Source organism: Leptonotus elevatus, chromosome 3 (genome assembly GCF_054856555.1).
Source record: "Leptonotus elevatus isolate MCC_2025b chromosome 3, RoL_Lele_1.0, whole genome shotgun sequence".
NCBI lineage: Eukaryota > Metazoa > Chordata > Actinopteri > Syngnathiformes > Syngnathidae > Leptonotus > Leptonotus elevatus.
Genome location: NC_141241.1, coordinates 12546846 through 12574473, shown reverse-complemented (window position 1 = coordinate 12574473; position 27628 = coordinate 12546846). Strand labels below are relative to the sequence as shown.

Here is a 27628-nt window from a genome sequence, read left to right as displayed (position 1 = left end):
GTTCTGTATTTATGTTTTGTCATTTGGCTTGTTTTAAAGCATCTGAGGCCCATGTGCTGTCCTAGACTGTAATTTGGTACAAAAGTCAGATCCATTCCACATAACACTGATACATAGGCCAAGGAAGAACCTAAAAGGAAGTGACCTGGAATGCCCCAAAATCAACAGGAAATGACAACGGGGTGCCCAAAAATCATCAGGAAGTATCTCAAATTGAACAGGGGATGACCAGGAAGTGCCCCAAATTGAACAGGGAATGACCCGGAAGTACCCAAAATCAACAGGAAGTGCCCCAAATTGAACAGGAAATGACTCGGAAGTGCCCCAATATCAACAGGAAGTGCCCCAAATTGAACAGGAAGTGACCCAGAATTGCCCCAAGATCAATAGGAAGAAAAAGGAGAACCTCACTTCTAGCTAGCTATACAGTATATACTTAATATATGTTTATCCCAGCGGAGGCAGGGTACATCTGCTTACTTTTTTTCCAGCCAATCGTAGGGCACATTTACAGTAGATTGAAAAAGAAAATACAGGCAATGTGGAAGACAGTCAAAGAGTTTACACATTTAAAACTCCACACAGGAAGGCTAAACTTGAGATTTGAACCCCCCTCCCCTCCCCCCCCAACCTCAAAACTGTTAGGCAGACCTTGCTTCCTTACGTAAATATTCAAACTAGAACCCTATACTGACTTCTCCTTAAATCCAGCATTTAAAAGTGATCTGAACTAATGAACTCAACTTTTTTACTTGTACTTGATGACTGTGTAAGGTTTACCACGGCTGTGATTGACACACACTTTATTATGTCTGCATTGTTTCCAGGTGTTCGTCTGGACAGGGTTCGCGGCGGAAGACAGAAGTATAAACGCCGGATAGATGCTGACAATAGTCCTTATCTGAACCCTCAACTGGCTCTGCCTGCCAAGAAGCCATGTAAGAACACGCACAAACACATACAAATGCATGTACTCATGGTTGGCATTAAAGGGTAAGAATCTTCATACCTGTATGTGTCAAATATCTCTCCACTAATATTGCATGATTGAGGCCCGAGAGTTTTCATGTAGACAACAGTTGGATCGTTAAAACAAGGCTACACACTCGCATACGCAAACACACACACATGCATAAATGGACGCAGGGTGGTGAGAAGCCCATCTGTTTGGGGCCTAGTTTATTTCCTTGTTTCTACAGTTACCAGTTTAGGGTCATAACATTTTATACGTGTCATATTTTACTCTAAAGATATTCATTTAGCTCTGGCCGGATTTGCTGTTTTTTACTGTCAAGTCCATTCCTAGCCAAAACCTGATGATTGGAAAATGAACAAGAGCAAGAGGGAGTGAGAGTGAGAGTGAAGGGATGGGAGGTGAACGTAAATGATGGGCTTTCTCACAGAAGAGGAGGAGGAGGCGCGTTAGGTAGGGAGGGACCAGCCAGAACTTTAATCCGGATTAAATCCAATCTGGCAACCGCATCAAACTAGAGTTAGCTCTCTAGCTAACCGTCTGGTCTCACGCACACACACATGCATACATGCAGTCCAGATTGAGCAGTGTTTAGCAGCTTGCTCCCAAAAGCCCATTTTGCTTAAAGCTGGAGCATATTCTGATTTAGCCCAATATGCTGAATGGCTGCACGGCGGCTTAGGCTAACTTCTGCACCACTAATCATGGAAATGATGGGATCATGCAATTGTGGCCACGTTATTGTTTGCACAAATACACACACTGTTGGAGAGAGCTTCCACTAACCCAAATGATCAACTTCCCTAACAAATATCAACTATTGACCCCCCTCTGATTAGTATTAGTTTAATTTTATTGTATTTTGACCTTTCGAGGCAGTCAAATTCCAGGGGTAGTATTGATTCCTTTAATCCCTCCCAAGGTGTGAGTAGCATTGACTTTTTAGGAAGAGCATAACAGTGAAGTTTGATCATTTGTGAAAATAATATTCTTATAAATGAGTGTCTTGACTTACAATTTTAATTTGTATTTTGACTGCACTCATAGATCAAACTCTCATGTGTGAAATCATCTTTTTCCATTGAAATGGATGAAATGACAGTAATCTGCCCCAGCTCGACACAAAAAAAACACCAACAAAAACGTTGTAACGTGTTATTTTTAAAGAAAATAACACTCCGCGTGATTGTGCTTGATTTAAAAAGAAAACATACAGAATTAAGATAATAAAATACTGAAGAATATAAGGAATTAAACTCTTTATTCATTCTTGTTTCATGTTTCCCATTGGCCGTTCTTGTGTGGCTTGGTGGCCACCAGGGGTCATTGCAATACAGACATATGTAATATACAAAATAAAATGACATTTTTCACAGAGGATAAAGAATATATGCCTGTGTGTCTTGTTATATTGTCTGTCAACGTGTCGCAGCACTAATTGTGTTCAAATATCTATTGTTTTAAGTGCTATAACCTTGATGCTAGTTGTGTTAACTTTAATGTTTTGCATTGTTTGTTGTCATAGCTAGCAGACTTTCAGAAGTTGCCTTTTCATTAAATACACAATTTGTAGGCGATTCTCCTTGTTAGGACAAACTGGGAATGGCAAAAAAATAACTTTAATTTTCACATCCACACAACACTTATGCATATGCCTACATACTACACGGTGTTGTTTATACTGCATATGTATATTTATACATATATAAAGACATATATACATAATTTCAGCTGCCTACTTATGTGTAGACAAAGCCACAGCGTCCTCATTGATTGTGTGAGAATAGGACAATAGCTCAGTGTTTAGAAATGGGTTTCCATTGATTCTAATTAGAGAAACATTAAGTAAGATTTACTTGCAGATACAGCTGTGTGCACGTGTGTGTGTGTGTGTAACCTGCAACCCAAGCTCGATACAAGAACAATTGTGTGTTTATAAACTGATATTTACAAACCATTTATAACACTCATTTCCTGCTTATTTATTGTAACTCTGAGCTCTCCTCTCCTCTGTTGTTATTCCTGTGCTTGATTAGTCAGTGGATTAATTTGGGAGCAGGATATCTGCGTGTTGCTAATGGGCCATAGAGATCTCATCACCACATGTCATTATTACCGGCTGAGCCGTTTGGCTTTTGCTATTATCTCCTCCTTGCATGTGTATGGATGAGCTTCTTTTGAGGTGGGAAACGAGAGGCGCATGGTGTGGCCTTTTGGCGCGTCTTCACAATGAATCCTCTTTTTACGTTATGACTGAATACTTGAATTAAACATTTGTTGTCATTGCACAAATTGTGGTCGAGCAAAAATTAGAAGGCTGTTTTCGATTGGCGCAAATGAAAGGGCAGGCAATAATGGCGGCATTCACACCCTATGAATATGACATGACTGGAAAATAAAAACTGGATTATTCATTTTGCATTGTCATTGTCAAGAGTACTGTAGTATTTGTTGCATTTTAGTTCATTTTTTTTAAATTATGTATTCACCTTAAAGATTGGTTATTCATTCATTAAAAATAATAATAATAATAAAATAAAAAAACTTACCTCTACAGTGACACACATGGCCTGTCACGAGCTCAAAGGTTTGCCTGCCCCTCTTCTAAAATGTACTCCAATTAACTAAATTATTGTTCCACATAATATCAAACAACATTATTATATTTTCCTGTTCTGCCTTGATTCCTAATGTTATGTCCTCCATTCGCTTCACATTATTGAAACTCATCAGTCTATTTTACACTGTCTATAAAAATGACTTGAGCAAATAATGAGTGTTTTGCCTGAACATTTCATGGCTAATCAGACGCTCTTGCAATCGTAGGCGGCATTATTATACAGTGTGATTTGCATGTGGAATTGTGTATCTGAATGATGATGTGCAATGTCTAATGACCATGTCGTTCCTTTGAGGTATTTGCATGTGACATTTTACAATATTGATTATTTGTTAACCCACACTGGTGTGAAACGGCTTGATCTGGTGTAAAAACAAACAAACATATATTCACTCTCTCTCTGTCTCTGTGTCTTTCTCCTCGTCTGGTGGTCATGTCAGTTGCCTTTGGCTGCCTTGCAGATAACAAAATCGTCTCTCACCTGCTGGTGGCCGAGCCAGAGAAGATCTACGCCATGCCTGACCCGACAGTACCGGACAGCGACATCAAGGCCCTGACCACGTTGTGCGACCTGGCCGACAGAGAGCTGGTGGTCAACATCGGCTGGGCCAAGCACATCCCAGGTAGGAGAAGCCTGATTGCCCTTCATGCCTGCTGCGATATTACACACACATGCACACGCACACATTGCTATTCACATCCAAAGCATGCGTGTTGATGTGCTCACACTTACGACGTGACCTTTCACCCTCATCCCCGCACGCAGACAGTTTAAACTCTTGACACCTCCAGCTGGCCAACCAAATGCTCTCCCAACATACACAACATACGCATCCATACAAGGAAATGATGAATCTTTTGAACCAATGAGTCAAACAAATCTACTTGGCACCACTTGGACAACCACATCATCATGTTTAGGATCCAGATGTATGACCATGCAAAAGGAATGGATGGATGGATAGACTGACAGAGTGGGTATGTAGGGATGTATGGACGGACGTATGGATGGATGGATTGACAGATAGGGTTGGTTGGGTATGGATGGATAGATGGATGGAAGGAGTGGGTGGGTAGGGATGGACGGATCTATGAGCGGATGGCTGGATGGATGATGGATGGATGGATTGACAGATAGAGTAGGTTGGGTATGGATGGATGGATGGAAATGGACAGATGGATGGATGGATTAGATAAGGATAGATGGATGGATGGATGGATGGAAGGAGTGGGTTGGTAGGGATTGACGGATCTATGGATGGATGGATGGATTGACAGATAGAGTAGGTTGGTATGGATGGATGGAAATAAACAGATGGATGGACGGATAGATTGGGTGGATGGGTTAGATAAGGATGGATGGATTAGAAAAGGATGGATGGATGGATAGATATATAGATGGATGGATGGATGACAGATTGAGTGAGTTGGTTAGTTGGGTAGGTAATGATGGATAAGGGAGGGAGGGAACGAGGGACGGATGGATGGATGGATGACGAATATCCATCTCTACCGAGGCAGGTAGAGTGTGGAGGAGTGAGGATCTAAGGCTCAGATTAACATAGATGAACCATTTTGTCGACTTGAACATACTTAGAATAGAAACAAGAAAATAATCCAATTACTATGCACAGCCGTATTGCATTGTAATGACGATACACAGATCAGAATAAATACTCAACTGTCCAAATCAATGATATGCAGTCAATGGTATTCCCTGCAAGGATCTTGGAACGGTATGCATTATTTTTATCAATAAATGTGAATACTATAAGAAATGAATGGCGAGGTGGAGACAGAGATGAGGCTAAGCATGGCTTGTATTGATCAATGAGCAGACGGCCAGCAGACATGCACTTCATTGATCCACATGCCACATTTAGCCTTTGAAAAGTTATTTTTGCATTTCAAAACTTGACATTTTCATTATTTTGCTTCAGGCCCTCCTTTTTTTTTTTTGATGGGATGAGGTTAGCGTGGTTATCCACAGGCTAAAGTGTGCACGCGTGTGCGCATGTGTGCACGCACGACGATTGCTTGGCGGCGGAGAGATGGCGTGATTAGACGAGCGAGAAAGGCAATCCGCGGCTCTGTTTACAACACTGAACACTGATCTAATACTCACGCGCACGCACACAACACACACGCACACCCCTGAAGTGATCTAGTGTTGAGTGGAAAGGATTGTCAGAGCCAAATGCCGGACTTCAACATTTGTTATCCTCTTTCATGTACGATAAGAAGGTTAACTGGTCGATTCTTTTCTTTTCAATAGAATAAACGCTACTGTATTGTATTCATTTACGTGCGCGCACGAAGGTTTTTTTTTTTTTTTGTGTGGACACGCACACGTACACACGCGCAGGCACATCTTTCCTTGCCATGCTACAGTAATTTTTTAATCAAATTGATGGAGAGCGACAAAGAGAAAAAAGACAGAAGCAGAGTGAGAAGAGGTGAAGCCAATTTATGCTTCATGATATGGTTGCGCTGCGCTGCTCACGCACACGCACACGGTGACGCGCGCGCGCGCACACACACAGAGGCTGGGAACAGTGGTAACAACGTGTCAAGGCGAGCGCCAGGCAGCTAATTTGAAGTCATTAGATGTCTGCCGTACTGGCAACAATTTGTTACGCTCACACATGCACAAAGGGCCGCACACAACAACACGACACGCGCGCACGCTGAGTTAAGAGCCGTCTGCAGATAGCGAGGAGGCTAAATTGTAAACTAATTTAAACATCACTCAGCGTTAGAGAGGCTGCCTGCAAGACAGGCCCCCGGATAACAAGGCCGGGCTGTGCGTGCGCGCGCGTGTATCTGTGTACGCTGCAAGTCACGTTTGACACACGGGCTCGTCCAAGCTGGTGACAAAGCGCGCGCGCGCGCACACATCACTTTGATTGCTTCTTTTATTTCAAGGTTTGGCTTGTATGCCTGCGCACATTTCCATACTGATATGGCCTATATGCAAACATTTGATATGTCATTAGAGGAGGAAAATGAGGTTTCAGCTAGTGTGTGTCTCTTGATATCCCACAAAGAATATTAAAGCGCACACGAGTGCATGTGGAGAGAAACGTAAAGGGAAGAAGAAGAAAAAAAACGGTTGAGGATTTACATACATGCGTACAAATGCAGTATTATGTAAACACTCAAAAGTTGTGTGCGTATATATATACTCATTTTGTACTCATTTTGTTGCTGGGAGTTTTTATTTACTCTACCGCAAGATGATGACAGCAAAATGTGCTTCAATATAATATATTTTATTATATGTCAGAACACTATACCGTATAGTATGTGATCATTTGTAAACACTTGAAGAGTTTTATAAACACAAAGAGCGTCCACTATTAGCTTTTTTGGGGTGAACCAAATAATAATTAAAGTGTAAGTCAACCTTAAACATGTCTTGACAATAATATGGTATATGTGACCTCCATAGTCTAAACATGACATTCTGATTAATATTACATTTGTGGAAGATGAGTTACGAAGCAAAGTCCATCTTGGGGCAGCCATTTTGCCACTTGCTGTCGACTGAAGATGACATCACAGTTGCTCAGGCAACGACCATTCACAGCTCACCTGTTTTCTGAAGCTGTGCTGTGATTGGCTGTTACCTGAGCCCTGAGCAACATTGATGACATCTTCAGTCGACAGCAAGTGGCAAAATGGCCGTCCCTCGAGATGGACAAAAACGGCTGGATTTTGCTTCATAACTCGTATTCCACAAACGGACTATTAATCAGAATGTCATGTTTAGACTAATGAGGTCACATATAACATATTATTAACAAAATTCATAACTTTATACGCCGGCCTATAAGTGGCCACTCACTCCGCAGTAAACAATTGCGATTTAAAAACAAACCTCACCAAATGTTTAACTATGTAGGCCTACCTTTGGATGAAATGGTGAAACAATTGACTCAGTGGCCAAAATGCATGTAAATACATAGCACATGATGAGTCAGTATGTAAATGCCCAAATAAGGGCAAGCCCTGTAGAAAGCTTTACAGTTACCATGTGCGATTTGTAATTTGAAGTAATGTATTTTGCGGCGAAGACATATACATTCACAATGGTGTAGTAATGGGAATGACAGACACCTTGTTGAACCACCTATTAGTTTTTCATCAAGAAGAAAAAGAGGGTGTCTATGTCAGTTGCAGCATTTACTCAAGTGGACGACGCGCCTGCTGATTAATTAAAGCAGAAGCCGCCATTTGAGGAAATATGTTATTATTCCCAGGATGTGAAAATCTTGTGGTGTCCAATAATATGGATTAGTGCAGAGAAGATCTCATTTTAATAGCTCTCCAGGAGTTAGGTATTAGGCCGCATGTCACAGTCAAGTGTGCGTGTGAATGAAGGGGGAATGAGGAGCAGTCAGGTGAGAGAGGATGTCCGGCAAATATTTAAACAGGAGCCAATGAGAGTGTGAATGAAAAGAAAAGACCATTTGTCTGCCGGGAGAATTGCTCTTTTCATCCACTGTCTCTTTCTCTCTCTTGCGCTCTCTCTGCATAATAGCTAAATGACTAGCAGCCAGTCGCGCTGGTAGCTCTTATCTAGACATGGCCACACAAAAGGCCAAGACAGGCAGGCAAGGCGAGCACTTGACTTGACGAAGGAGCAAGGAAACGAACAAATGAACCAATCAGTGAACAAGAAGCCCTAACGCAGTATTTTACCGGAACCTGGGGCCTTCAATAGTTCTTCTTTATTCAAGAGAAGAAATGACTCCCGCCCCCATTTACTTGCGTCACTATCTCCTGATACTTTGCTTCTCCTCATCTTCCACTTTCTTTCATTCCATTTCAATTTTGACACTCTGGATAAGCGGACTGTAGTGCGTCGGCCGTGATTCATTTTGATTGAGCTGTAAAAGTGGTTGAAGGCAAAGTGGAAGGGGGTTTATTCTTCTTTTAAGTGACCTGCATGAGGATTTGAAAGCTCTGAACTTTAAAGTGGGCGCCTCGCTTGCTTCTACTATCTTTCATTTCGTCTTAACCGATTATTGATCATTGCAAAGTTTGCCGATCCTGTGGAGTTTGATCAATACAGTCTTCATATCAACAAGGTTATCTTTTGTTGTCGCTATGGTGGCTTAGTAGATTTTACAGTAAATGTTAGCTGGATTTGCAAGCAGTTTCAGCCCAACACGTTTGGTGTCGAAACAGTTTGGTGTAAATAAGTTCCCCAGGCGAGGGAAGCATTCTAGAATCATCGGTCAATTTAGAACATCCACAACTAGTTTGGCTGCAATTCGAAATTTTCATCACTTTTGATTCATTAGTATGTTGAAATAAATAAATAAATGAATAACCCACATGTAAATTGACCAAAAGTTTTTGATTATTGAATAAATAAATAAATAAATAAATAAATAAATAAATACTGATGAATGTGACCAAATTTGGGCATATGACTAAGTTTCAGCCTGACGCCAGCAACAAACTGTACAGTGCTACAGTGTTTTGCGCTTTATAAATAAATGTAGTATTAGCATCATCATCATCATCATCATAGTTATTATTATTATTATTGTTATTATTATCCATCCATTTTCCAAACCGCTTACAGGGGCATTATTATTATTATTATTATTATTATTATTATTATTATCATATTATCATATTATCATCATTATTCTTATTTTTATTATTGCATACTGTAGTTACATGATATGCGATTGAAAAAGGGTTCAAAACAGGCTAAAACAAGTGCAGGAGGGTGCACCTGCAAAGTGTGGAGAGACTCTGTTGCCGAAATAAACAATTGCAGTCAATGAATGGGACAATAATTGCCAAGAGTCTCTCAAATATCCACACTCTCTATCTGTGTCTTTGTTGACAGTTGCACCATGTTTTTGTGGTTCAATAAAATGATTGTATGTGATGGTTAAAAATGTTCATTTTGTCTTCTAATTTACAGTCACTGTTTTTCTTTGCCATAAAATATGGTTTTGTTTATCCTCCCACCATGATAATAATGTAAAATGTATGTTAAGTGTATTTTTTAGTGCTGTTTAGCCAGAAATGGAAGAAATGGGTGAGAAAAATGAATTGAATGATTGAATGAAGCGACGTAAAGGGTGGCGTATGAGAGGTGAAAAGAAAGTTAGCGGGGTCACATACATTCGCACCCATAGCCCCAAAGAGCCTTTAACACAATACCATTTGACCCGATGTCCAAGTAGCCCCCTGCCAGCTCTACGACCTCTTATGTGACCTTTCACCCTCTTGCCACTGTGTCTTCAGCCGCTTTATTATCATGCCAACCTCGTTGCTCAGCCACCCCCCATATTGTAACTCCTTTAGATGCATATGCATATAAGTCCACTTATGTCTGTTATATATGGAACCCCTTCCCATTAAGGTCACCAACCTTGCTTGCTAGTGACCAACCAATCAGTCAGTCAAGTGACTCCGTAGCCAGTCACACACTCACACTCTCAACAAATATTGATTCTTAGAAGTGTCCGGCTCCTTTTAGCAAATCAAATGTTGGGCACACACGCACACACCGGTATTCTCATCAATGACTACACTTGACTGTGACACTGCAGCCCCCTAAATTAACTCTTGACACTCAATATGACACTTCATTGCATGAACGTGTGTGACCGTGCGGTCGTGATGTTCCTCTTCAGTCCTCCCATTGAAGTCTGGTGAAGCTGATGATGTCATCAATCGGTCGGGGGATAATGCAAATAGATTGAGGGAGGCAAAAAAAAAAACACATTCATGACTTTCAAATTGTTATACAATGTGTAAAAAAAAAAAAAATCAAGTCAATTAGTCAAACTTGAGCACGACGACGATACAACAGTAATCTGTGGTCTCACCTGCGCTTACACGCATTTCATCTGTGAGCGTCTGGTGCTGTCGTCTCAGTGCCATTACCTCCCTGCAATAAAACGTCAGGTGTGTACACAACATGCACATACTATAAAGTCAGTGGCAGCTTTGGCCCCATTCTGTCTGCTAACACTAGTTCACCTTGACAATCACAGCATGCTTCGTGCCCCCCTCAAACACGCAAACGCTCACCTTGACACACAACACGTACACTATTTGTGCACTCTTATTGTGTTTTAAACTGTTAACAATTGGTGGGCAAAGTAGAAATCATTTATGTATACAGCACGGTACTTTACAATAATTTACCAGTTGCAATTTCTCAGATATCAGAACGAAAAGTGGTCTCATATTCAATCAAATTTATCTTCAATATATCATATTAGGGTTTCAAATGACATAAAGTCTCTGTTGTGCTCTTCACTGCTTATCATCATGAACGTATGAACGTTGATTTTCTCACAGCTTTGTTGGGCGTGTTTGATTTCCATCCATGCTCCTCCCTGCGCAGCATAACACGTTTAGACGCCGCTGCCTCCGTTCCAAATGTGTGCATGTATTTGAATGGGCGCATTGGAGACACCCCGTCTTCCGCAGGCGCTCGCTTATTGCGGCCCACACAAACAAATTCGTGCCTGTTTGCAGATGAAAACAAATGATGGCGAAATCGAATTAGCGTGAGAATATTTGATATCGGATCTTTATGCGCGGATTAAGTGGGGCTTTCTTTATTGGGTTAAAGCGTTGCAGGTATTGAAGCACGTCGTCAATATGTGATAACAGAGGATAGGAAGCACATTCTTTTTTTCCTTCTATTGTTATGCATTTTTTAGTATTTCCTTCTTTGAAATGTTTACCTCGTGTGAGCATCTGTTTTTTTAATGTTACGCAAGAGTCAAAAGTCCGTTTTGATACATTATTAGAAAGCGCTAGTTGTAGTTTACAGTTATTTTGTACAACTGCACTGCATGTGCACAAACCTGGGGCCACTTTTAGACAAGGTGAAAAGATGAATGTGACCAAGGGCCAGTCTGATGATTGGACAAGCTCCCATAAAACACACACACGCACACACCTACGGGGTAGCTTCACAGGGGACACTTACCTTCATCAGGTCACACGTTGCTGGTGACACACCTTTAACATCTTTGCAGCGGCGTGAGCTGACAAATCACACAGACACGCATATGCGCACATGACTCGTACTTTCACACGTGCTGCCAACTGCCACAATGACTGTATTCACGTGTGTCGTTCCAAGTTAGAGCAACCTTTAACAATGAAAAACACCCTAAAGTCACCTGAACAGTTGAGGTAGGGCTGGCCGATTTAGACTAAACCCGAACCCACAACCTCACAGATGGGAGGCGACCATTCTACCGCTGAGCCATGCCCACCACATATATATATCTATATATCATGACAAACTTAAATGAGAAAATTATACAGATATTTTAACAAATCTCTGAATGGGTTATGTAAATCCCTTAGCTAAGAAATTGATTTAAATGATTAGGGACGGGCAAGTACAGATGCCAGATATCTTACCAGTATCCAGCCTTATTTCAAGGTATTGGTACTCAAAACGGCTTATTGTGGCTGTTTTACGATCAGGAATGAATAATTATACACTAGAAGAAAATACAATTTGAAGGAAAATGCTATATTGGAATACATTGGTCTTTAAAAAAAAAATCTGCCATTGTTTTTTTGGGGTGGAAATTATTTGTATCAAAAGTACTAGTGGTATTGGTGCTTGGTATCGTTGACTACTCAAAAGTACTCTTACTGGTATCAGTATAGGAAAAAGTGCTATCGAACATTCCTATAAATAAGAAATAAATGTGTTAGTTTGAGAATAAAAATATTGTGCAGATCTCAAATTATTAATTTAAAATTCAGTCCTTTATGATGTAAAATAGTAGAAATGAACACAAATAGCAATGCTGGTATTATAAATATCATTCATTTTCCGTTTTTCCTTGCGCTGTTTAATGTGTGGCTGTTGCATTATTTTCACATTATATTTTCTCCGCTGTAATGTGATTCCAGCTAGCTCCTGTTAAAAATTTACAACTAAATATACTATGCATGCCACTGCTACAGTTCACGTTAGCTTAGCCGTTAGCATGGCTTCTGCTGTTCTCTTTTTTATTCGGTGTGTTGCATACAATAACTCATCCTCCTTTATTAATAATGACTCTTGTCGAAAGTAAAGTTTATTCGCCACCACGAAGGCAAGGATGATTGAGGAATTAGCCGGCTCTGTGTTTAAACATGCTAGCTAGCCAGCCACCGTTCCTAGCAGGTGCAGTGCAAGTTAGTTTAGCAACTAGCATCCCTGCTGTAGCACATGCGCAGCCGGTTAGGAGGGAGAAGGTGTGACTGTTTGATAAGACCTCCTTGAAGTCATTTTCACCCTGAAGCTGTTATTATTATTTTTGATTATTATCAGATTATTTTATCAACAAGTCTTATCGCTATTGGTCGGAAGATTCTGGACTACCATAGGCCAATGTTTATTCCATCTACCGCATATATAGCATTATAATGATGACCTGGGTTACCATTAATAGCATTGAGAGTAATCTAAGTTTTTGTTTGTAAAAGTCAGGAATTCAATTTGCACTCTCCCATTGCCGTTTTATCTTGATTACATTAGCAAATCAAATCCATTTATCCGTCAGCCTTTGGAGACCAAGCCTGCAATGTGAGTACACAGGCTAATCTGCATCGAATAATGTCTGTCACACATCCAGCGTGGAGTTGTGTACGTACACATACAAACGTGTGCAGCGTTTACAGTTTCACAATATAATATGTGACATGAGATGAGTAGTGACAAATAAATCAGCATCCCAGCCCATCATCATCATCCAAGTTGTCACTTGCAAACAGTCAGCTTTTACTACTTTCAATTTGTTTTGGTATTTGTGCATTTATGTGTATGGGGGAGAGAAAGAGAGATAGAAGATGTGATTTGATATGATATGATGGCGGAGGGGGGGGCATAAAGATAGATGATCATAATTACGCACGGGCCAAACTCCATTTCAAATAATCCTCTTTCTGCTGCCGGCGTGCACATGTACACACCCAAGCACGCACACACATACAGCAAAAGCCATATAAAAGTTCATATCGAAGTGTAATGCTCACCTATGCATGCAGCAAATGTAGTGGAAGAAAGGAAGGCGTTGTCATGACATACATTATTTCCACCGGTTCATGCAAAGTTCACAGACAGCCATGAAATAGTTCTGCCCTCCCTCCTTTTCTTTCTCTTTATCTGTTTACTTTTCCCTCATTGTTTACCTCTGCGTCCTTTTGTCTCCGCCTCCTCATCATCCATATTCTTTCTCTTCGCTGTGTCTCTCCCCTATTTTCCATCCATTGTTCTTAAATAAGAGTCTGGAGGATTCATCCATTCCATCAGGGGATAAGCAGGTGGTAAAATGGGATTAGAGAGAGCCTGTCAGCAGCTGAGGAGGACGTATGGCTTGGGCGCGTACAACACACACACACACAAACACACACACACGCGCACAAATACAGGGGAATCATCTAAATATCATAGAGGCACAAACAGACACAGCTGCTGAGAAGCAACAATTTGGATAATTGTATGTGCGTGTGTGTGTGAGTCTCCATAATGGTATTGTTAGTTTTTGTATAGAACACACAATAAAATACATTTCAATAGATAAATACATTCTTAATGGGCATCGGTCAGACACGTGTGAATTATGTTGCTGATTGTAATATAGCCACAAGAGAGCTTCCGATACCTTGAATTCGATCCAAATCATTACCTGGTATCGGTACTAAAACATTGCTTGTTTAGAGTCATACTTAGATCCATACACAATGTTGAGGCTGAAGGTTTTCTATCACACTAAAATGACCACCTTCATAGATACTAGCGCTGAATCATTTTCAAAAGTAATAAATGTTTTGCTCAATTTTGGGACTGTGATTTTATATGTGATTTTTTTGCAAAACAATTAAAGGGGAAGCCAACCAAAAAATAATAATTTTGGGACAATAATATGTTCTATGCAGCCCCACTAGTCTAAACATGGTATTCTGGTTTCTATTGCGTTAGTGGAATATGAGTTAAGCAGCAAAATCCAGCCGTTTTTGTCCAGCTGGGGCGGCCATTTTGCCTTTTGCTGTCGACTGAAGATGACATCAATATTGCTCAAGTCTCCGGTAACAACCAATCACAGCGCAGCTTCAGAAAACAGGCGAGCTCTGATTGGTTGTTGCCTGACCCTGAGCAACATTGATGTCATTTTCAGTCGACAGCAAGCGGCAAAATGGCCGCCCCCTGAGATGGATAACAACGGTTGGATTTTGCTTCATAACTCATATTCCAAAATTGTAATATTAATCAGAATGTCATGTTATTATCAAGAAATGTTTAAGGTTGACTTCCACTTTAAAATCAAACAGTGACAGAATCCGAAAGTCTTTGCAATTTTTAATTTCTGAATCAATTTACACTGTGTAAACAAAGTGAACATAAAATAGATTTTTTTTTCTCCTCTTCTTCTATATAAACCAGGCGGCATGTATTTGCTGAGGTCCAGTCAGGTCAAAATCAGAATCATTGGTCCTCACATGACATTGCGTGGTCGCTGGCGGGGCTCCAACGAGTGTCCATAAACGCACCCAGCCACACTCTAATTTACGACAATAACGCATCATAAAGCTTCTACATTTTCTTTGTGTTCGATCTGCACACACCTTATAAGCATGCTGATGGGATGTTTTCATCTGCAGGCTGCTCTCCCAGCTGTGTGCCTCATTGTCTGCCCCAAACGGATGGTGACAGCGGGTGCGAGGGTGCGTGTGTGTGTCGGTGTCCGCGTGTATATTTGTCAAGGCGGTTTTATGTATTCTCTTTTGGAGAAGATATGTTTATCTAAACATGACATCCCAACGTAATGAATCCATACATGAGTGTGTGTGTGTGTTTGTGTGCGTGTGTGTGTGTGTCCATCAAGCCACACACTCAGCCGAAGCACAGCATTGGCTTGCTTGCTGATGATGACATATGAGTTCCTGGCCGTGGTAATGGCTGTTAAATCTCATAATTACACGCTTCTTTATTGCAATGCATAATGACCCTGCAGCACTATTGGACAATTAATTAAGATTTTCAGCCGGGGCTTCTTTTTTTTTCAGGCCCAGATGAGGATGTGGAATGAGGTCCTAATGTTCTTGTCTCCAAGCTAGGACATTACGGGGCCGCTTAGAAAGCTCCACGTGCATCGGTTTTCATCTCTTCCCTCATTTTGTCTTCATACCTCCCTCGTTGAGAATTTCCGTTTCCATGCTTGTCCTGAATGATGATAACGATGATATTATTGAAGAGCGTATCTGTAATCTGTGAATGCTAAATTAATCCCCGTGGAGTTTGTGTGCTTGTGGCTCCATGGGAAGCTACGGGGGATTATGAAGATAGAATCAACACGACCTCATAAACTGGTACATGGACACCACGCCAGTAGAGAGGAAGGCCATTGGAATTTAACAATCAGATTTTATCCATGCATCCAAAATGGTTGACCGGGGCTTCACAACTGTGTATCTTTAAAATATGTCAAACATAAATACATATAATTCCTCATGTCAATTTCATTTTATTCAGGAAATTAATGACAAATTTAACTCAAAATAGAACTTGTAAGCAAAGTCAAGATAGAAATTTGAACAACAGTTAAACGCTTGAACAATTACAGTTTGTTTTGCTAGTAGTGAATTCTTGAGTTAGCATAGAGTAAGAAAAGGTATAGAAACTTTTGTAAGAGAAGTTAATGTAAAACGTAATTTGGAGGGAGTGTAAAGGACAACGGGTTAATTTGCAAAATTTTCCACAATCTTGGAACTCTTATTTTTGTAACTTCCCATTGGGCGGAAGTTGCATTTTGAAAGAATGCGGAAAGGGATAGCGACGGATTTTTGAAGAGGTCAAATTTTTTCCATACCGTTTACTATTTATATAACATCTTTCTGCTATGTGTGAGGTGAACACATTCTCATATAATGTATGTAAAGTAACTCTCAAATTGCATTGACTTGTAGAAAGTTGAATGTACCATCTATACATGCACTACATATGTAAATATGATGTTTACTGTTCTGGATAACTGTTTCCAATCCTTCTATCCAGCCATCCTTTCCATTCTATCTTACTGAACACAAACTGAGACAACATGAGAGTTGAATCAAATATCAGGACTGCGGAATAATGTATAATGGACCTCTCAAGCATTTTTCTGATACTCGTGGGATTTGGCCTCTTCAGGAAAATAACGTTATTACAGGAAATTGTTCCGAGCAGGTAATCCAGCAAGCGATCAATAGACAGCCACAACAGCGTTAATTGAACAAACTGGGAAATGTGAATTCATTACAGATCAGATTGATACATAGATAGCTGAGTCGCTTTAAAACCCCGGCCTGATCTCAAATCCTCTCGGAAGCCTCATCTCTTGTTTGAATGAATCTTCATGGAATTCTTCCAATAATTGCATTGTGCTGCACTGTGTCAACAAACAACTGTTATGATTAGAGTTATTACCAAATATTTGTGTCAGACAATTCCTGCTGCTGAGGCCCAAGAGAGACACGATCAGCCTTTGACGTACAGGAGCGTTTCCTCATTCACATTTTATTTATGGTTAGGGCAAAATTACAGTTGTCCAGAACCGATCATTAAATGGGGCCAAGCACATCATTGTCTTTTTTTTTTCTCTCTCTCGTGGATTCTATAGTGGGCGGTGCCCTTATTCCGAAAGCTTGTGTTAGAAATGGCGCAAGATTCTGCGCTCATCTGTCTGCAGTTTGTTATGGAAAAAGATGCACATATGGTGGAAGCATTCTTTCTACAAGGCCGACAGTTCGGGCAAACCAAAAGATATGAGATGCGATATCTGCAAAGCCTGATATTATTTCTAGTGCTACCAAACAGCGTCAACAAAGGATTGAAAGAGTCAGGTTAGCAAATGTGACACATTTAAATTTTTGGGACATTTTTTGACTCGTTATCGGCCAATACTCAAAATCAAGTTATCTGACTTGGACTCGGGTGCAAACAAAATGTGATTGGTAAAATAATTAATAAAGAGGCCACATTTTCCGTTGAAATCCATATACTGGAATCATTAAATGAGGCTTTTTTTCTGGAAACGACTGGGGATGTAACACGATCCAAACGTCACAATACAATAAATATCACGTGAACCTCACAATATGATAATTATCATGATATTGTGGCGAGTTTGGCGATATATAAAAATAAACTCACAATACTTCATGTGCTCCAACTGGCTCAGTGGAGCAAATTATAATGGTCCAATTCCGGTCCTCAAAGTCCGGAGTCCTGCAGGTTTTAGATGTTTCCACCTACCAACACACCTGATACTAAAGATCAGGATCATTATCAGGCATGCTGATGAGCTGATTATGTGAATCAGGTGTGCTAGTGGGCGGAAACATCTAAATCCTGCAGGACTCCGGACCTTGAGGATCGGAATTTGTGAACCCTGGTCTATGTAGCTCACAATGCTGTGTTCGGCCGAAGCGGGAGCGCAAAGTAATGTTATTTGATGGAGATGCTGAAAATAGTTGCTGATGTGACTGAATAATGGGCGTGATAACCACCACAGTGGCGAAAACATTCCTAATTACAATTATACTGCATTCATTAACTCACCACTAGTGGGTGCTAGAACTTCACAAATGGAATAGAAGCTCGCTTATGGAAAAATATGTGATGCTTTTAATATAAATTTATGATGACGACAATATTGTAGTAATTTCAATATCGCGATATAGCAATATGGCCGTTATCGTGACATCCCCACACAAGAAGTTAAGCTGAGATACAGTGGTAAATATTCATTATTTTCCATAATAGCAAAGCAAAGGATGCTGGTAGATTAAAATCTTATAATATAGAAAATTCTAATCAACTGTAACTTTAAAAAATTATGCATACTTAACAAGTCCATATCATTTTATTGAGTGTAATTTTTTTTACAATCCATTTCTTTTCTACTGTCTCCTTTATTCTGGAGATCTAATTACATTTTTCTGTTTTCTGCTTTCCTCTTTTTTTCTGCAAAACTGTCTGTCAGCAGTGTCAGTGTGTGAGAAACCCACCGAGACTTAACGCATCTGAGCTAACACACACACACACACACACGGTGGTCATTCCTGCCTGCATCAGCATTGAATCATGAAGGGAAGAGCATGCTGGAGAGAAAGGAGGATGGAAGAAGAAGTAAAGATAAAAAATAAAAAAAAGAGTATTTAGTCTGTTCATTCTCAATCCAAGTGGATGATTGTCAGTTAGGCAGAGCTCACGACTCTGTACAGACTGAAGAAGACCCAAGTGGCGCACGCCTACACACACGCAGGCATTATTTGACACAGCCCTGATGGAGCTGGAAGTGGGTAATTAAAATGTAAATATTGATATTTTATTATTTGAAATGGCTCCACTGCAGTGCTCTTAATGTCACTCCATCTGGCGTCTCCACAGAGACCCCGGGCTCGCCCCCGACCATCCACGCTGCCCCATCCGGGCCCACCGACACCCCGCAGCCACCTCTGTGTGGCCGCGTCTCCAATTTGGCTCTAATTAAGTATTAAATATGAGCAGCCACTACCACAGAGGCAGAACACTTGACACACACACACACACACACAAAGCTCTTCTCTCTTTCACACACACTCATATCCACTAAAGCAATGGGAAGATTTTAAGTGTTAATCTGCCAGTGCTGCTGATGGTGTCTAATGTATGCAATTAACAGTCAGCCAGGGCTGAGGGTTTGGTAATTAGCTGGCTGTTCACACTGATTAGAGGCGAGCGCAGCCCTATGACTGCTCCGCTCTCCCTGAGGCCGCACACACGCACAAAATGGGGGGTGCGGTCCAAGGAGAGGTGGTGGAGGGGGTTGCGAGGCAAAGGAAATGGAGAAAAGATATTTTAGCCAACAATGTGAGAGGTGGTGAAAGGTGATTATGTACATAATTAATGTGTTCCTAAGCAATAAAAGTGACTGATGTGGTGTCACTTTTCTCTCAATGTTCCTCCGAAAGTCATTTTATCATCAGGGTAGACCTCAACCTCACCTGTTCATCTTTCTATACTGGCAAAAAAATGGAAAGATTAGTCAGAAACCTAATACTCTAACTCGGGATGTTCGGAACCCCTTTTTTTGTCAGTACGAGTACTCGACTCACGTGCAGTCACCGATACCAAATACCGATGCCAGTAGTAAATAAAATTCCTCCTTAAAAACAATGACAGAGAGATCTATATATCCCAATATAGCATTTTTCCTTAAAATTACATGTAATTAGTGGCATTTTTCAATTCTAATATTAAATTTTTAGCACCTGATTGTAAAACGGCCACAAACGGGCAGTTGATACTGGTATCGGTATTGGTGAGCTATTTCTGTTTTTGTCAATTGACAATTATTTTATTTGACACCTCTATATACAGTATATTGTCGCTGCTATGCGAAAAAACACTATATATATTTTTTCATTTTTATTGTTTATGTTTGAGGGAGGAAATTGAATGCAGACATCCCAAACACGTAAAAAAAAATATATATATTTAAATGGACATAAGTGTTTTTCACAGTACGAAGCAATTAGGATAAGCGGCCATTTTCTTTCAACCGTTTTCCTTTTGTTTTTTTTTGTTTTTTTTGTTAGCTTGCAAAGCTACGCTCAGTGATAGTATTTTGTTTCTCGAAGGGATTTGGGAAAGTTAAAGGAGCTTTTGTTCATTTTGGCCTTAACTTTAGCCTGACGGAATGCCTCATTTTTACGTGAAGTGTGATAATGTATTTCACTATTTCTCTTTTTTTTTTTGTGTGTGTGTGTGTGTTTGTAGTAAGAAACCAAAGCACTTTCTGATCGCAAGGGGGATTTCTGCTCACCATTTTTAATTAGAATTTTCAAAAATTGTGAAAATAAACCTGAATGGAAACGCTTTATTTATTTTTAAAGGACTAAAATTTGCAACAACAACCAAAAAAAGTTTCTACGCTTGGAGGGGGTGGATTTTTCAGTGTATCAAAAAAAGGAAATGGTTATGGTAATAGGTTTTGCAGCTAAACAACGACAGGACCTGATACACATTGCACGTTTTGAAGGGATTTTACATCATACCTACATATTGTAGTCACAAAAAAATGGCAGCAGACGATAGAGTATGTTTTGTTTGTTTGTAGGGTACAAAGAAATCCAAATATTTTTGAAAATCATAAGAGAAGTGAACATGATCACTTTTGTTGACAGTCAGCTGGGTGTGGCAGAGAGACGCTCTCTTATGACATCATCACACGACACTCCTCTCACTATTTGCAAAATGATATCGAAGGTTCATTTTGCGCATTTTGAAACATTTGTCTCGAAACCCCATTGCAGACAACCGTGTAGTCTGCCACACCCTAGTGTGGGGCATGACATAATTTGGGGGCTCGTCCGGGAGTACACAATAATGTCACACGCTGTTAGTGTGATGAGTTTTAAAGCTACGTTTTAACTCTCTCAATAGTTACACAAGTGTACAAAAACAATCGCCGTAAAATGTAAAAACAAAACTCTGTAGTCTTACTGCTTTAAATTATAAATCCGCTTACGTCATATAACTTGCCTTTTATATTTGTATTATTCTCTTCTCGCGTTCTTCTTCTCTCAATATTGAGGCTGTTTCTATTTTGGGGGAATAACACAAAACTTAACTTTCGAATGATAATGTTGGCTTGTATTCCGAACCTTGCAACCTGGGACCGTGTGTGTACGTGTTACACCGTTCTTTGGGAAGATTTGTTTCCATCTCGTTGCGCATATCTGTATAATTGGGTCAGCTGGTGAGTGCTGTGTGTGTGCGTGTAGTTTGTTTGTTTGGGCTTGGCCAAAGCGATCACAGGGGGTCCGTGTTCATTTGGGCCGGCGTCTGGCCTTATGGCACCAAACTGTTTGAGGTGTACACACACACACACACACACACACACCCTGAAATAACTGAGCACTTTTCTTTCCACAGCATACAACAAAAAAGGCACTAAAGCAAATTTAAACATAGTCACATAAAGCAAGTAGCGTGAGAGAAAGAGAACAATCACACCACTCTGTCTTCTTGACTAAACTACTGAAGCATTGCTCTTATATTAGCTTGTTTACCCTCACTGTGCTCCATGTGAATTCCCTTTGGTTCGATTGTGTTCCATTTGTGTGACAATGTGTGATGCACATCTCTACTCTGCTGATAAGTGTGTGAATCTCCGCTGCGACATTGTTCAGACAGTATGATGGACTTTTGTGTTATTGTATCCCGAGGCTGCGCTCTAATAGGACAGAGCTCGGTGTCATTGTTAGCACAGAGAAGGTGCTCCAAGGCAGGATGTCTTTATATACATATTCATATTTGTTACCTATTTTTGTTCACGTGGAATCCAGGAGCTACAATGTCTCTTTTTTTTTATTTTTATAGCAGAACATCTATTTTACATCACGCTGTAAGAAATAAAAGATTTTAAATGGAAATGGCTGCATCTATCAAAGGAACTATATATTTTGCTTTATGCATTAATAAACTCGGACTGTAGGATTAAAGCTAATATTATGATATGACTTTTTTTTTTAATATGTCAAGTTATTACACCCGGAGCAAAAGCAATGGGAATATTTTCATAGTTGTTGTGTTAGTTGGTATATGTGACCTGACTTTTTTTTTCCAAAATAAAAGCCATTCATGGGCCGATATTTTGTTGTTGTTGTTGAAAAATTGGAGTTACGACCACTAAATGGTGGCAGTGAACTTTACAACAAGCACCAGATAGTTTTGAGTATGTAAACTAATGATTGATCCGGAATCTTTTCTTAGTCTCTTCAGCATTCTACAAATAAATTAAAATGTCCTCCAAGTGTCCAATTCGGCGACAGTAAGTCATGTGTTAATAACTGGGACCAGATCACCATTGCAGCCTGTTTTCACACCTGTCACATTATTGCACGCTCACACCATCGCCTTCTTGGATGCACCAGCTATTGCCCATGCACAAATGTGCACACACAACATCACACAAACACACACACAAACACATGGCCCGCAAGTGAACACACACAGGTACTTAGAAGCATCGCACCCAGTCCTCACTGGTTCTCATTTGCCCTGAAACCACAAGAAAACAAATGTTGGTGAATTTGTGTGGCAACTGGGGCATGAGAGAGGGCTATCCTGTGTGTGTTTGTGTTTGTACATGTGTGTGCGTGTGCCACGCTGTTGTGCGGTCTCGGGTGTAAACGTGCAGTCAGGACTCATTTGGCAGACAAACAGGCCGCAGGCTGGCTGGGGAATCTACTTGTGTTTGTGTGTTTTTCTTTACGCCTGCGTGTGTATGTGTGTGTTTGTATTTGATAGAGGAGAGAGAGGAGAAAGAAAGAAAAGAGCCTGTCAGAGCGAGTGGTGGAGGTTAAGTCTGCGTGACTGCACTTCAGCCTCTTTCTGTCACCCCGTCACACACACGTACGGCATACACACATGAACACTCACTCTTTTTGCTGTCATAGCTGAAAACACTTAAAAAAAAAAATGAGTTTCTAATATTTTCGTTTCCACGTTTAGCCTTGTGAGAGCAAAATATTAGAAACAGCTGTCAGTTTTACAAACTAAAATAGCAAAAATTAACATATTGCTAAATTAATAGTGCTCTGACGGTGTCAATCAAAACGCAATATTATTACTTTTGTAAAGGAAACAGAAATGTTATTTGGATCTGATGAGATTGCGAACAGGCATTTTTTTCGTCATACCGGAACTAGAACCACTTCCTGCTTCCGTGTCCTACTAGCTACTAGCCTAATGTCGCGGTCGCCCGTCAAATCCAAAGCAAGCTGAGCTTTTCCAATGTTACAATGCGGGACTGGGGTGAGTCAAACGGCACGGCCATCTTCCAACAGCTGCCGGTTGGATAGGTTGGATTGAATTGACTTGTTCAGGGCTGTAGCTGTCAAACAAGATCGCATTAGCTAAAGTAATAACACAAAACACCGATCATCAGATTCACTAGTGATTACTCTGCTGAAAAAGTGTCAATGACATCATCAATTAATCAACTTCGACTAAGAAAAAGTTGAGTCTAATATCTATAAAACAAACAACATTAAGTAAACCCCTTGCTTTTTTGGGTCAAATAAAAACAATAATAAAACTTTTGGTAATGGAGTAAAGTGATCACAAACTTTGTTTAGCATTTGAAGATATTCTTTGTAGCTCTAAAACATCTCATTTGAGCAGATAAGCTGTATTTATTTTTATTTTTGGTACTTATGTATTTAGTTGTGTTTTTTTTAATTTTTATTAATTAAATTCTATTTATTTGGAGTTTTTTTACTTCACGTATCTGGTGGTTGCTGACCAGTGGAATTTTGACTAATTTTGTTGCCAAGTCAACATAATCAGCAGGCTATGACATCATTGCGAGGGGTTAATTAGAAGCCACATTGTATGTCGTTACCGCACGAGCTCGTACACAAACACAGCACGAGATGCCTTATCAACAACGAGCAGAAAGCAAATGTAATTAGAGCCAAATAAGGAAGCCCCTTTTATCCAGTGAAGTCACAGGTATGAAAGAAAAGGGTCTCCACCCTTAACCCCGCCTCCCTCCCCCCAGTTTTAGTTTCTCTTCCCTCACTCATCCCGGTGCTCTCGCTCCATCAATACCGCTCGCTCTCTCTCCATCATCAGCACTAAATTCCCATTGATGTTTCTTTTCTTCTACCGTATCGATCGCTTCATGAGAAGGAGGCGGGGGGTGAGGAAGGAGGGGGCGTGGGGTGCGAGATGGTGTTATCTGTTAATTAATTTGTCCTGAAGCTGGCCACCTATTAATCAGACAGATAAGAGGCATTGGATGGCTGAACGGCGCGGACAGGCTAGCGAGGAGAGGACGGGGGAGGAGGGGCGGGCACTCACGTTGGCCTCACATTTGCACACCAAAATACACACACACACATGTTCACAGTGTACAGCTTTCGTTGCCCACAGATTGAAAACATACTGATGAGACAAAACGTCCTGCACATTCTCACCAGCACGTGTATTGTTGCACAGGAACAAGCGCAGGAAGTGCCTCTACCAGATAAAAAATCATTGATGCACTTTGAGAAGAAACGCTGCACTTGGCCTCGATAAATTAATCATGAGGCTTTTAATTATTGGTGTAAGTGGAGTAAGTGTGCGTTTGTGCCTATCAGCTGGAACCGGGAGGGACATTTGTTGACAGCAATGTGTGACCCACTGTAATGTAGTAATATATACCGGTGTGTGTATCAATATATATATATATATATATATATATATATATAAAATGACTACTCGAATTGAGAAGCAAATTGGTTGTTGAAAATGAACGCTGAATCAAAATTTTAACGTCAGAACGCGACATAACATATCGTATCAGAGGAATGTTTGAATGAATGAATCTCCCTATATCCAGCATATCTTTGTGGGGATCGCACATGCGTAAAACCTACGTAAGGACTTGTCACTCCCGTCCCATCCCACTCCCACAGCAAAAATCCCGTCCTGTCCCAGTCCTGGACAATACAAGAAAACAAATGTTTCTTAGGAGAAAAAAAAAGAAAACATGTGCAATCATGTCCCACTCCTGGTGAAAACGACTCCGTCCCATTCCGCTCCCATTCAGAATTACTCCCACTCCCGTACCGCTGCCATTATGGAGGTCAACTGCATCATTTAAAAAAAAAATTTAAAACACAGTGTATGGAAAGAAAAATACAAATGGCTGTGCAAGTGTGTATAAGTCCAAGGTTTTTTCCCGAAAATTGAATTAATACCGCTACCGTCTGCTCCCGTGAAGTTTTTATCCTGTCCCATCCCAATCCCGTGATTAAAGGAGGAATCCCGTGGGAATCCTGTAAACCGCGGGATTCACGAAAAAAATGTCAGCCTCTAGTATCACTCGCAAGTGATTATAAAAGTATTTGGCCGGCTAATGCCGTCCTAGCAATGAGAATATTTGGCCAGCTAATGCTATTTTAGCGACAGAAATATTTGGCTCGCTAACATCTTGGTTGTTGACCGGCTAACATTGAGCTAGCAACAAACAAAAGCGAATTTTCAAACTTAGATCCTGGGCGAAAGATGAGCTAACTTAGCTCTAGCTAGTATGAGGCTAGCATCAGCGTAGATGAATTTAAAATGTGAGCAAAGAGAAAAAACATCCTTTGTTTGGGTACTGTGTGAGATCCTGGAGGTCAAAGTAAGTTATTTTAAACCAAAAAGGTTTATCTTTAAGTTTTGTTTTGTTCAGTTTTTTTTCAGGTACATTAAGTACCATTTGAGTTGATGCGGTCATTCGGTGGCTTATACTGATCTGAAAAACTGAGTCGAAGGGCCGCGGGCACCGTGTTGGTAAGACCTGTATACAATCCTGTGATCCCTTTCCACTGTATCGGTTATCTGGATGCATACGTGTGTGTGCCACAGTGTGTGTGCCTGAGTTTGGCATGTCCATAGTTGTCGAAGGAATGAATTGCAGCATGTTTCAAACAACAATAGCCTGCAACGTGGACATAATGAGACGTCTGCCATTACCCATCAACACACTGAGAGATAAGAACCCCCGAACACATGCACAAACACACACACACACACGTGCCCTGGCACGCACTCTCCCGTCTCGAGAGGAGGCGCTCGGCAGCAGATGTTGTTGAGGAAATATCTTCCTTCTCATCTGCGCGCTCCTCCTGGCAGGATGTGCGTCCAAAACATACACACCCCCACACACGCACACACACACATAGCGGAGTGCTGTGGTGCAGTCTGACAGGTGCGCTCACATGGGCCACCTCTCTTATGAAGACACACGTGCGGCGTACACACTCTGGCGCAGGTGCGAATGGACAGGTGTGTGGGGTGAGGACAGCTGTGAAGAAGGTGCGAGTGGGCATGTGTTCCATTAAAGGGGAATGGAAAGGGAATTTGTTGCATTGGAACTAAATTGTCCGTAGGTGTGAATGTGAGCGTGAATGGTTGTTTGTCTATTTGTGCCCTGCGATTGGCTGGCAATTACAAATGGAGTGGGTTGTCATTGAAGAAAAGAGGAAATTTGACGCCATGGCTGCAATTAGAGACCGTGTTTGAGCGGTGCAGCAGCGATGGGCAACATTGATCCAGGCAGGTTGTGTCAGGGGGAGATAAGGCTTACCTGTCCCCAGAGGACAGCCCTGGGCACAGGGGAGGGAGGAAGGACGGCAAGCAGATGAGGAGGACGAGGAGGAATCCTATGGACAGCTCGCTGGATGAAGGCAGGGAGGAATGTGCTTAGGGAGGAGAAACCATTTTTGATCTTGTCCACTAAAACAAAACATTTATCTATGACTTTCAACGTTGTGTTGCTTTATTCAAAACTACAGTGTACGATACTATTTAATTTCATTTACATGACATACAACTCATTTAAAGGCATTTTCGTACGAACTACAGGATGTCATACTGTTAGGACTGCGAAAACAAATATGTTGAATTGCCTCATCATACTTTTACATATACACAACAAATTGATGCCTAACTCGTTTTAAAATCAGCAGTCAAGGGTTATAGTTGCTCAAGTTACTGTCAAAAGGGGTTTTGTAACAAAAATATTTTTTATAGGGATGTTCGATTAATTGATTAAAAATAAATCACAAAATAGATCAATGGCATATATTCTAATATAACATTTTTCAATTAAATTAATGAATATGTTCTATTCTTCTAATTTCTAGTTCCTGATCATAAAATGGCCGCCGCCCATCCCTATTTTATCACATACTGTATGACAATGTGAAATCTCTCGTGAGGTCCAATACCATTTTTCAGACCAAAGCTAGTACAAGTATTCACTGATACCAAGTACCAATACATCTAGTACTTTTGATATATAACATCTGATGATTCACCAATGTGTCAAACTGCAGTAGTATAGATTTTGTTTGCCTTAAGTATCAGTGGCTGGTATCGGCAAACATATAACCACTATTGAACTCTGAAGCCTCAGACTTATTTTTTACATAAAAATCAGCACACTTCCTAATTTTGACCTGTGTGCATGTCA

The 27628-nt window shown here is 40.6% G+C and overlaps 1 protein-coding gene across 10 annotated transcripts in view; it reads left to right on the top strand.

The window, feature by feature from the left end:
• Positions 1 to 27628, top strand: part of esrrga (estrogen-related receptor gamma a) — a 213237-nt gene that overhangs the window by 175285 nt on the left and 10324 nt on the right. For 9 of the 10 annotated variants that reach the window (XM_086070957.1, XM_086070958.1, XM_086070956.1 and 6 more), the window contains 2 exons: positions 828 to 938; positions 4034 to 4216. In XM_086070957.1, coding sequence (XP_085927083.1) covers positions 828 to 938; positions 4034 to 4216 — 294 coding nt within the window. The remainder of the gene's footprint in view (positions 1 to 827; positions 939 to 4033; positions 4217 to 27628) is intronic. The other variant, XM_086070954.1, reaches the window with a different exon arrangement.